The following is a 13,412-nucleotide window of genomic DNA, read 5'->3' as shown; positions in this document are numbered from 1 at the left end:
ACAAGAGTAGGAACCAAAAGAAAGAAGGCAGACGAAATTAGAAAGAAAAGGGAAGCAGTGGGTTAGGAACAGAAGAGAGTCTGTGCTTAGAAATGACAGAAGTACCATCAAGAAACATTCATCAGAAGATCTACAATTAGCTTCCCAATGAAGGCATTTAAAAAAAAATTTAGCCTAAATCTCCAGATCTACAATTTAAGACCATGCTCTCTGAACCTATCTTACATAGAAAGGTTTATATCCTTGAGGGAATAGGCCCAGCATGTGACTTCCCACTGAACCTTATCCAAATTCTCTATGTTTTTTTTTCCAAAAGTTGTTATTTCTGATATTTCTAGAAATAGATGTAGGGCTGGGGGAGGGGAGCTGACTCATGCACAGAACAACAGAAGGTAGCCCATTATGCATACACATAAAAACACACATGGGCATCCCCTGTTTTTTTAACATAGCCAATTGTGCAGACTTTAACTACAAGGAGAAAATGGGTGTGAGTAAAGCTTCCTCAAGGAGAATTATTCATTGAATTTCCATCATCCTGAAGTATCTGATCACATTTACTTTGCATTAGACTTTTTTTACATATCCAAGCACCATGAGTTCTTTTCCCCCCACTATATCTATACTATTTAATTTACTTATATACTTCTTTTAAAATTTATAGTTATTTTTTTTGCTTGACCTTACTAAACTTCATTCAATAATCAGGTACTAGAAGGGATTTCAAAAATTGTCCAAATTCCTCACTTTACAGAAAAGGAACCATTACCACAAGGACGTTAAATGATTTGTCCAAGGTCACATAGGGATATTTGAGCCCAGGTTCCCCAACTCCTAAGTCAGTACCCCAGCTGATTCAGTTTGTGATGGCTAATCCAATTATCTGTGGTCACTTTAAATTCTGATGTGATAATTCCAAATCATTGTCCTCCAATCTCCCTGATCATTGGTGAAAATGTCAAGCAACTCCAAACAAAGAGTCGAGTCTTGTGCTTTATTGTAAAATTCAACAGCAATGTGGTGTTCATGGTTTTAAAGAGCAAGGGACAAAGACAAGAGCTCTGATTTAATTGGGACAGGAACTTTTAGGTGAGGGAACTCTCTATGGCTGTAAGTGAACACCATCTCTGCAACTTTTTTCTTCTTGTTGTTCAGTCATTTTTCAGTTGTGTCTGACTCTGTGTGACCCCTTTTGGGGTTTTCATGATGAAGATTCTGGAGTGGTTTGTCTTTTCCTTCAGTCATTTTACAGATGAGGAAACTAAGTCAAACAGGGTTAAATGACTTGCCCAGGGCCACACAGCTAATAAGTGTCTGAGACCAGATTTGAACTCATAAAAATAAACCTTCCTGACCCCAATCCTGGCACTCTATCCACTGTGCTACCTACCTACCAACTTTTGTATAGGGAATTGTTTAGTTAGAGGAAAGACAAATGATTGGCCTGGGGACAGTCACTCAGTATTCCTCAGAGGCAGGATTTTAAATTCAGGTGTTCACCTGAATCTGTCCCTTCTCTGTCTACTATACTCTAGCTCTCTCCCCTCTCAGGGAGCAAATGTATTACCAACTACTCATTACATAATAAAAAGATGACTGACTACAAAATCATTTCTTAGTTTTGACATATTTGTGTAATAGAACACAAGCTACATAATAAAACTTTAAATGCCTCATATGTGCATTTTAGTTATACAAACACATGAAAGGCACTTTTAAAGAAAATTGGGAATAGTGTAAAAATTAATATCCCTAAAACTCTGAGATGTAGTTGCAGTGTGATGTCTGGAAAGCTAACCTCAGAGTCAGGAAAACCTGGGTGCAAGTCCCACTTATAACCTACATACTGTGTCTTCAGGCAACTCTCTAAGGTCAGGGACTCACTGCATTAGTAGAAGGGATTCTTCACCTAGTGTTCTCTATCAATCAAACCAAAGATCCAATTTTTAAAAGTGAAAAAATAAGAGAAAACACATCTAACAATGAGACTCTTAAAAGTTGTCTGTGGTTCCCTATTTGCTGTACACATAAGATGCAAATTCCTCAGCCTGGTATCTAAAAGTGCTCCAACAACACACTTTTCAGACTTATTCTCATCTAACTCCCCTTCATGTGCTATACATATATCTCAGCCAAACTGGCCTACCAGGTGTTCCCTGAATTTGGGATTTAATCTCTTACCTCTATGCTTGGAATGCCCTCTCTCTTCCTCTCTCCTTTCTCTCCCCTTCCCTTCTCTCTCCTTCTTTTCTTCTTTCTTCTGTTCTCTCTGCTCTCTCATTCTCCATTTTCTCTCTCTTCTTTTCTCTCCCTCTCTCGCTCCCCTCCATCTTTCCCCTCTCTCCTTTCCCACTCTGTGTCCTCCCATTCTCTCCACCCCTGCTTTCTCTCTTATCCCTCTTTCCTTCCCCCTCCTTTCCCTTTCTTTCCTTTTCCTCTCTGCTTTCTTCCTCATCTCTTTTTCTCCCTCTCTTTTCCTCCTTCTCCCCCCCCTCTGCTTCCCACTCCACATTCTCCCCACCCTTTTTCTCCCTCCATTATAGTTACTTGTTAAATATTCCCATGGAATGAAAACTCTTTGAGCACTGAAAATAGTTCATTTCTGTCTTTGCAATGTCCTACCTAGCACAGTTTTGCACCTAACAGAAACTTAATAAATATTTACTGACTTGGCTTGTTTCATGGTCCCTCCTCAAACATATAATGATCAAACCTTTAAAGATGATATATTTCTTTCACTGCCACATGTGTAATTACAATTGGTTGATCTAAGTATCTTGTCTACTTTGGAAAAATTACTTAAGGATACTTAGCATTTCTAAGATGAATAACACAATCTGGTAAGTAGATTAAAACAATTGAATTATACAGGGCAACATTAGGTCTGTTCACTGAATAGAGAAATAATTATCTCCAGAGAAAGAGAATTAGAATAACTGAGGTTATTTGCCTGTAATACTATAAAACAATAGTAAATAAGCACCTAACTCAATCCAGGCACATAGAAGACATCAAAAATATTTTTGCATTGTTTTTGTTTTGTTCTTACAAGGTAGTGTTTTCATTTTAAAGATTAATTTTTGACATTTTTAATCAACATTCATGACTTCACCAGCACGGATAATCCATCTACCAATATAGAAAGACACCCCTTTGTGCCTTTTCATCCTAGGTATGAGTCTTGTCCTGATTCCTCCATTAATTTACCAAGGAGGTTTTTTCCATGTGGTAAAGAATTTGTTCTTTTATTAGCTTGGGTGCACCAGTGTACCACTTGGACTCTCATCACTGATTGTACCTGTCATCACTGATTGACAGGTCCAGTTCCTTTTCTATCCATCCAATATCCTTGATGCTATCATAGATGGTGCTTCTAGCCTGAAAAGGGTCACTGAGAACATCCCTGTTTACATCCACTGCATGTCTATGGGTTGTTGATAATTGCATAAATCATTCTTTTTTTTCTTTTTAAAGCAATCGGGGTTAAGTAACTTGCTCAAGGTTACACGGTCAGGTGTTTCTGGGTGGGTGCTAAGTGTCTGAGCCTGGATTCGATCCCCAGGTCATCCCAACACTGGAGCCGGTGCTTTTACTTGCTGTGCTACCTGGCCACCCCTATCATAAATCATTCTGTCACAGATTTAATGTTGGAAGGGATCTTATAGACCAGATGGAACCATCACATACTAAGACCCCCTCACCTAGCTTAATCTTAGGGTATGATATCATATGCAGGTATTTTTCCCAGAAATAATATAACAGTCAGGAAAAAAGGTAATAATGTTTTTCCTTAGATTTCACAAGTCAGCAGAAAAACTCAGCCCAAAATGACTATGTTGTATGTGATCATACAAAGACACTATAAAACGATTCTGAAGGCACTACATGGTCTCCTTTAAATAGTTTCTTTTTCCAATTTTTTTTTCCCTTTAAAGGCAGCAGAAACTCTCAATGCAGAATGGAAACTAAGCAACAAAAGTACTGAATTAGGGAGTTAATAAGGCAAATTAGCTATGAGCACATTCTTCAAATTTATTACAGGTTGAGGCTGCCAGCATTCAGGATTTTCATTAATGCTTAGCAAAAGTACAAATCATTTTTTCTTGTGACATAACTTACAAAAGCAAATCCTTCATAACTTAACTAGAACTCCAAATTTGTTTTCTGAATTCTACTTTTATACTCCATAAAAGACAAATTACAAGCAAAAAAAAAAAAACCAAACAAACCAAAAACCTTAACCAGTATTTAGATGTTGTTATTGTTGTTCACTCATGTCCAACTCTTTGTGACCTCGTTTGAGGTATTCTTGGCAAAGATACTGGAGTGGTTTGCCATTTCCTTCTCCAGTTCATTTTACAGATGAGGAAACGGGAGCAAACAGATTAAGTGACTTGCTCAGGGTCACAGTCTCTGAGGCCACATTTGAATTCAGGAAGTTGAATTTTTCCTGATTCCAGGCCTAGTACTCTATCCACTATGCCACCTACCTTCCCTAGGTATTTAGTAAGATAAATTAAATTTAAAATAAATTTCAAGGGTATGGCCTGAGGTCATGACCATTTCCACCCAATGTTTATACTTTCCAAAGTCCCAGTACTGTGCTCTCTCACATTCAGAATGATGACCCTGGAGTCCTTCAAAATTCTCCACCACCAGGGAGAGAATTAATCACATCCAATAGATTCTACTTAGCACCAAAAAAAAATCTTAGGATTGAAAGGAACTTTAGAGAGTCTCTATTCTAATACCCTAATTAGTGTTGAAGTGATTTGTCTAAGGTTATACCCAAATGGGGTTCGGAAGAGTTGGAAAAAACTAATCAACTAAACAACAAAGATTATACTACAAATTTAGAGTCAAGGCTAAACTGGTAGAACCCAAATCACTCCTCCAGCTCTACTACTAACATACCTACCTTGCCTCACCCTTCTTGCTACCAGAGAACATTCTAGAATCTCAAATGCCAGTGGCGATAAAAGAGAAGAATTACCATGAGGTAACATGGATATCCTTGAGAAGACTGATAAACCTGTCCATCAAGGGAACACACAGTGGGCCCAGGAGGTTGTCCCAATTGGGCTGCATATATTCTGAAGCTCTCCGCTGGGCATCGCTTTCACAGCAAAAGTAATCAGCACAAGGCGTTACTATGTATGGGATGAAATAATAATTCCCACTAGATGCCTAGAAGAAAGATAAAACAATTTCAGAAAATACCATCAATAAAAGTAAAGACATGGCTCAAAGTGGTAATTGTGGGGAAAGAGTTTAGAAAACTGTGAACAGCTCTTACCTCTTAGCGTGGAGAAAGAACGTAACATTACTGAATTTCAAAGGTAAAATATAAAACATAAAAACAACATACTATTGGGATGGCTAGGTGGTGCAGTGAATAGAGCACCGGCCCTGGAGTCAGAAGACCTGAGTTCAAATCCAGCCTCAGACACTTAACACAAAAACTAGTCGTGTGACTTTGGGCAAGTCACTTAACCCCAATTGCCCTCCCCTACCCCCCCCAAAAGCAAAAAAAAAAAAAAAACCCACCAACAACATACTATTTCATAGATTTTAGGCCATGAAAGCTTTAGATAGTTGTATCTTTTTGGTTTAATATGCTAAACCTGACAGTATGTGACATAAGACTTCTCTATCAGTTTACTTTAACATCTTTCAGGTATAAAAGTCACACAATTTCAACAGTACATTATTTAAAATGAAGTAAACTGAACCTAACTAATAAACAAAGGTTGCCAAGTAGGCATACTGCTTAGCCTGCTTTAATGAATGAGTAAATAAAACTCATTTGTAGTTAGCACACTGCCATGCTATCAATGCAGGTGAGGTACTATTTATAACAATAAGTGCACTGCTATAATCACTACTCAATAGTCGTTCTGGGAGGGTGTCCCCAAAGTCTTAGTGCAGTTTTAAGCTTTGAAAGCTTAAAATTGCATGAAGACTTTGGGGACACCCTATATTTATGGGAAGCAGATCTTAGTGAGCATGACTAACTACATGGATACTTGAAATGATTACAGAAAATGTACTTTTGAAATTTCTAGTGCATTACATCAGAGGTGTCTATGGAAGGAATCAGTTTATGTAACTGGGAAATATTAAAAAAAATACAATGAAACATAGATAACAGTATGTTCAAAAACTAAGGCAACATTGCAGCCCCCAGGGATCCTCATGTATGGATATTCTGTTCTATTTGAGTTTGATACCACTGAATTATATACTTATTAAATGCAATAGTATATTTATTTTCACAAGATAATATTAAGTATGAAATGTCAATTTCAAAATGTCAATTTATATCCATTAATTTTTAAAATTTTGAAGGATGTTTTGGAGAATGATTATATTTATCTCCCACCAGATTTAATGTGTTACTTACATTAAAACTAAAACAAACAGAGAGCATAGAAATAAATGGAGTTTTCTTTAAAATGACAAGACGTATTTATGTAAAACTATCAGCAAGCATTATCTGTAATAGCAATAATCTAGTAGCTTTCCCAATAAGATCAGGGTACAACAAGCATGCCCATTATCACTACAATTATTCAATATTGTACTAGAAATGTTAGCTTTAGCAATAAGAGAAAAAAGAAATTGAAGGAATTAGAGTAGACAATGAGGAAACAAAACTCTTTGCAGATGATATGGTGGTATACTTAGAAAATCCTAGAGAATTAACTAAAAACCTATTTGAAATAATTAACAACTTTAGAAAAGTTGCAGGATATAAAATAAAGCTACATAAATCATTGGCATTTCTATATATTACTAACAAAGCCCAGTAGCAAGAGATAGAAAAATAAATTCCATTTACAACAACTATAGACAATATAAAATATTTGGGAGTCTAGCTGCCAAGATAAACCCAACAAACATATGAATACAATTACAAAACACTTTTCACACAAATAAAGTCAGATCTTAACAACTAGAAAAATATCAATCTCTCATGAGCAGGCCGAGCTAATATAATAAAAATGACAATTCTGCTTAAATTAATTCACTTATTCAGCTCCATACCAAACTACCAAAAAATGTTTTATAGAGCTAGAAAAAAATAACAAATTTCATCTGAAAGAACAAAAGGTCAAGACTATCAAGAGAATGACAAAAATTACAAAAGGAGGTGGCATGGTTGTACTAGATCTAAAATTATATTATAAAGTGGCAATCATCAAAATTATTTAGTGCTGGTTAAGAAATAGAATGGCAGATCAGAACCAGTGGAACTGGTTAGGCACACAAGACAGTACTAAATGATTATAGTAATCTACTATTGGATAAACTACAAGATTCCAGCTTCTGGGATTAAAACACACTATGTGACAAAAGCTTCAGGAAAAACTGGAAAATAGTATGGCAAAAATTAGACCAACATCTCACACCCTATATCAAGATAAGGTCAAAATGGGAACATGATTTAAACATAAAGGATGATACCATAAACAAATTAGGAGAGCAAGGAATAGTTTCTCTGTCAGATCTATGGAGAAGGGAAGAATTTATGACCAAACAAGAGATAGAGAACATTATGAAATGCAAAGTGAATAATTTTTATTACATTAAAATAAAAAGGGTTTGCACAAACAAAATCAATGCAACCAAGAGTAGCAGAAAAGCAGACACTTGGGAAACAATTTTTAGAGCCAGTGTTTCTGATAAAGGCCTCATTTCTAAAATATATAGAGAACTGAAACAAATTTATGAGAATACAAATCATTGAACAGTTGCTAAATGATCAAAAGGTATGAATAGGAAGTTTTCAGATGAAGAAATTAAAGCTATCTATGAATATGAAATTAAAGCTATATATGAAAAAATATTCTAAATCACTATTGATTAGAGAAATGCAAATTAAAACAACTCTGAGGTACCACCTCACACCTATCATATTAGCTAATATGACTGAAAAGGAAAATAATCAATGTTGGAGAAGATGTGGGAAAATGGGGACACTAATGCATTTTTGGTGGAGTAGTGAACTGATCCGACCATTCTGGAGAGCAATTCAGAACTATTCCTAAAAGACTATAAAATGATATGTAGCCTTTGATCCAGCAATACCACTACTAGGTCTGTATCCCAAAGAGATCATAAACAGGGAAAAGTCGAATGTCACTAATTTCAAATTAGTAAACATATGTAATACACATACACAAACATACATGTGTAGGGCTGTGTGTGTATGCTTTAAATATAGACACATTATATAAGTTTATGTATTTAAATACATGGATATATCCACACAAATACATGTCCAGACACCCCACACACAGTTCCCAAGATAGCTCTGCATGCACAAGCACCCCCAATGTATAAATTCCACTAGGCTTCCTATTGCCTTTAGATTCAAATACAAATTCCTCTATTTGGCCTTAAAGCATTTGCACACTTTCCAGTCTTCTTACATACGCCTCCCCCCTCCATGAATTTTAAGATCCATTTATATGGCCCTCTTTGCTCTTCTTCATACTTTCTATGCCATGGTGCTGGCTGAACCCTATATCTGGAACATTCTCCTTCCTCACCTCTACCTTTATCATCCCTGCTTTCCCTCAAGATTTTAGCTCGATCACTACCTTCTACAGAATACCTTTCCTCATGCTCCCAGCTGCTGATACTTTCTGTAACAGCAATCCTACTTGCAGCTACTATGGGGGTATAAGTCCAATAACACCAACACACAGGAGCTAGCACAATTCTATGATCTGCTCTTCTAAAGGAAAACAACTCAAAATGGGTCAACAATCTTACGTTAATCAAACATACATGTTGTAATGGGAATGCAAATTTGGAAGATCTTCCCTGCCCCTAGGCTAAAGTGCACCAGAAGCCTGGGGAGGGAGGCTTGTTTTTCAGTAGATACTTCTTGATTGGCCAGTGAGTCAATAAGGTTGTTACATTCTCTGAGCCAGGAGAAGGCTATATAAGCCCTGATGTGTAGCTTTGTTTTGGGACTCACTTTGAGAAGTGTTCTGTGATTTGATCTGAATTCTGGGAAGCCGTTGTTGAGAGTCCCCCGGCTTTGAAAAACCCAGAATGTGGAAACCCAGATGTTGACTGGGTATGGATGTAATGGTTGGACAGTTTGGAAATCTGTCTACTTGATGTTTCTGTCTTGATAATTATGCCTGTATACTTTGAGGTTCAGGGTGCTGACCTTTTCTCCTGAACAAGGTAAACGATATATGTCTGACTGATTAAAGTAAGCTTGTTAACCCATTTTGAGTTGCTTTCCTTTAACAAAGCAGATCCAAGAACCTGTGGTAGCTGCAAACCCTGAGGACGCTTGGGGTGCTTGCTGCTACACATGTGTACACACACACAAACATATATAAAATGTACTTAGTTCAGGCGGAAAAGTCAGCACCCTGAATTTTAGAGAAAATACAAATAGAAATTGCAAGCAGAAATAATAGCATAAAGACAGTCAGGGCTTCTAACCATCTGACCAAATAATACATACATCACAGATCAACACACAGATCTAACCATTACATAGTCACCAGAGAAAGAAGCACCAACTTCTGGGTTTTCAAAGTTGGGGGGGGGGTGCTCCTTAACAGCTACCCGGAGTCTTATCTGGCCAAATCACACAAACATTCTTACAATGAGTGAGCTCCAAAGCAAAATGCTAACCTCAGAGTTTATATACACTTCTTCAAGGTCAGAGGGCATCACAACCCTAATCACTGCCTAATTACAAAGTAACAAAAGGTGTGGACTTTCCTAAAAAAACAAGCCTCCCCTAATCAAGCTTCTCACATGAGGCTTATTAATGGGCATGGAAGATCTTCAACTCCCATTAACATTACACCTCCTAATGATTACTTTGTTTCTACTCTGTATACATTGTATATCTACTATTGCAGCATAAGCTCCTTGAAGGCAGGAAATGATTTTACCTTTTCTTTATATACCCAGCACTGGTTAATATTATGCACTTAAATGTTTTTAATTGATTTATAGACTGATAGACAGTAACATCTAAATTATGGGTCAGGTAGAAAAAGTAAAGACTATATACTTTGGTGGAATATTCTACTATTAGATTAAAGCTGCTATAAGAAAAAAGAAAGAAAAGGAATAAATGAGAAATATATCCAACATTAAAAATATATCATGAGACAATTTTTTTTGAAAAGCACAACTTTCCATGGAACATCACAGGTTTTCGAGGTAGAATATTAAGAAACTTGTATTTCCACAAATCAAGGGAAAGGTATTTGCTATCAACAGTTTCAAAGTAATGCTCTGGGAAATGAATTTTCCTTTGTTTCAATATATCCGAAACAATTTTTTTTCCTGGTACTACTGGTTTATTAACTAAAAAGGGGGGGAATCATAATGGACTCCCTTTGGGTGTGGGGGCAGACATTCCTGGTTCTTTGGATACTTTTGGGGAAAGATCGTAATAGTATCAAACAAAGAGTCATGTTTCAGTTACACTTTAATGAAGCACAGAGCTTACACAGGCGAAAGACACAGGGAGTGTATAGGTAAAGAGCATGGGGAGACAAGATAGGGTTGTGAAAGGAGGTACACAGTGGTGGGGAAAAGAATAAGGAGGGGAAGGACAGAGACAGTCATTTAATTGCAGATCAGAATTGAGAGCCGTTAGGCAGCAAGGACTGACAGCAGGTGGAGGAATGTTGAGGGGCAGGAGTTTGGGGTCCCATTTTATAGGGCTTTGTGTAATAGGAATGTAACTTTTTTAGATCTTCCCTGTCCCTAGGTCCTTTGATAGCCTTAAGTGAACCTGGAGCCTGTGGTGGGAGGCTTTTTGGAAGTGGGTCAAGAGGGTTGTTACATTCTCTGAGCCAGGAGAAGGCTATATAATCCCTGATGTGAGGCCAAAACAAATTTTTAAAAGGAATATAGATAAGGTAACAAGACGTTTTGAGGCATTATCTTTAAACAGAAGAATAGCAATCGTGAAGAAATAATTTAAGAAAAAGGAATGGATCCTGGAAGGGTTCTTTGGGCAGAGGGAAAAAAATAGAAAACCCTGCATAAATTACAACCTTGAAATTGTGGAAATAAAGTAACATTGTCTAAAAGACTCTAAGAAAGAATGGACTTTGATGAATGGAAAAAGGAGAAAAATACTAAGTGGAAAAATAGTCTATAAAATTTTAAGGAGATGTGAAAACAAACATGCCCAAATTAAAAATAATAGTAATCAAAAAATTAGAAAAATAGAAATACTTTCCAAATGAGAACTTTACTATTCTTGCCTAAAAGATATGAGAATAGCAGACTTAGGAAAATCTTAAAATGACAGGATACATATCTAGATTTGGGGATCAGAGGTTAATGGTTAGGGCATATTTTTAAAGGTATCAGAATTTAGGTCAAGAAAATATTACTCTAGTCAGGATACTTTTATACAGTAGGACATTAACCTAAAGAGGCATTTTTATTGTTTAAATGCTTTAAGTATTTAGTTAGTTAAAAAAAAGTTAACTTGATTCACATGAGGAAGGATTGTAGATGAATCTCCTAGTCTATTGATACATTTATAGACTACCAAAAAATTGCAGGACAAGAGTATCGTCCTAAAAAAATTTTCAGTTGCTGACTCAAAAATATATCCACTGCCATCTACAAAATAACTCTAAAATAGGGATGGTGTTATGTTATCTCAGGGTTAAAAAAAACTAGCTAAATTTTGAAGTATGTGTTTTTGCTAATAAAAAAAAAAAAGTGATGCACCTTCATTCAGATCACAATTAATTGTAACTCATAGACTTTAAGAAGCCAAACCCTAAAATCAAAATGGCAGAGCTCAGTATGGTCAAGTCTATCTTCAAAGGCAAATCATGAAAAGTACAAGTATCATTCCTATGCATAAAAATTGGCCAAATAAAATGTAATAGTATAGAGTTGCATAAACATCTCTTTCAATTCTCTTTAATCCATAAAACAAACAACAAATAAACCAGATCATTTATCTGGAATATTTCCTTCAATTTGGAATAAATTTCAACTAGCTGTTTTCAGATCTCCCTACAAGTCTGCCAAAGACCCAGTGGTGCCAAGATGGAAACACTGCTCAACTGGGCCAAGTGATATGACCTCTGATTTTTATTTATGACTAGGGCAGGTGGCAAAACATGTCAATGTAAACTCAAGGCTTATAACTGATTAGTTTGGGGTAAGTAAAATGTTTGCAAAAGGATTTATCTTAGCAATACCCTCAATTTGGTTTCCAGCTTGATGTTGTGGGACAGGTCAGAAGAGAAGAGAGAAGAAATTGTTTTTAAAATTTTACTCAATGCGGCCTATTTGAAAAGAAAAATCAACACTGAGCGGATGTGTAATCTATTTGAATATCAACCCAGGACAAAACAATCATCACAAGTGAATTCATGAAGTATTGTATTTCTGTAAAAACTGTTCTAATTTGGTGATAGTGTTATAATGGAAAATAAATAGTATTCAAACTCCATGACAACAAATTATACTAGACAAAATTCAGAAGCAGATTGTCTATAAAAATCTTAAGGAGAAAATGAACAAAAATGGTTTAATAACTGAAATAAATAAATCACTGGTCAAGACACTGATAAAAATCAACCACTAAGCAAGGAATTACCATTGGATGTCCTAATAATTGTTAGACTGTATAACCCTGAAAAGCAAAATTCTTTCACTCCCTAGTCAAAAGAACATTTTGTGAGCAACTTATAGCATATTCAGATTAGTGTGATGCTTTGTTCTGTTTTGTTAAATATTAGTCCTAGCTTTATTGCAGCAATCTCTATACTATCTTTCCTATTTGTGTAATCATAAGATTCATAAGACTCATCACCAACACAAACAACAGTTTCAAACTGTCAAAAATTGTTAAAATAAAAATGTCATTTAGTGAATAATACAGGGGGTTGACTTAGTATATAGTGATAGATTCAAAAAAGGAGTATCAATACTTTAAAATATGCAGAAGAAGAAATTTTTAAATCTATAGAAAAAACAAAAAAGGTCAGAAGGGGACACAAATTGGGTGATTTTGTCACTACTATGTTTATATACATTTTAAAATAAGTCACATATGGGGCGTCCAGGTGGCTCAGCGAGTAAGAGCACCAGTGTCAGGATGACCTGGGGATCAAATCCGGGCTCAGATACATAGCACCACACCCAGAAATAACTGGCCATGTAACCTTGAGCAAGTTATTTAACCCTGATTGCTTAAAATTAAAAAAAAAATAAAATAAATCATATATAACCAAATTTCATATATAGACTTTTGGGGGGATCTTCTCTGTATGTCAGAATATTTATATTTAATTATGAATGTTAAGTTCATTATAAAACAGTTTTGGTTTTAAAGTAAATTTATGACCTCAATAAGGCAGTCCTTCAATAGTCACTTAACTATT

General features: G+C 35.9%; 1 protein-coding gene across 1 annotated transcript in view; it reads right to left on the bottom strand.

Moving 5' to 3' along the window:
* The window catches only part of MAP3K15 (mitogen-activated protein kinase kinase kinase 15), a 148,264-nt gene that overhangs the window by 95,721 nt on the left and 39,131 nt on the right, over positions 1-13,412 (bottom strand). Inside the window, exon 4 of the mRNA XM_069063468.1 lies at positions 4,994-5,187. Coding sequence (XP_068919569.1) covers positions 4,994-5,187 — 194 coding nt within the window. The remainder of the gene's footprint in view (positions 1-4,993; positions 5,188-13,412) is intronic.

The sequence above is a fragment of the Petaurus breviceps genome, unplaced genomic scaffold, assembly GCF_028583685.1.
Source record: "Petaurus breviceps papuanus isolate PSGF00001 unplaced genomic scaffold, PetGlider_PUasm1.0 90574, whole genome shotgun sequence".
Taxonomy (NCBI): domain Eukaryota; kingdom Metazoa; phylum Chordata; class Mammalia; order Diprotodontia; family Petauridae; genus Petaurus; species Petaurus breviceps.
This window is presented reverse-complemented; position numbering and strand designations above follow the sequence as displayed.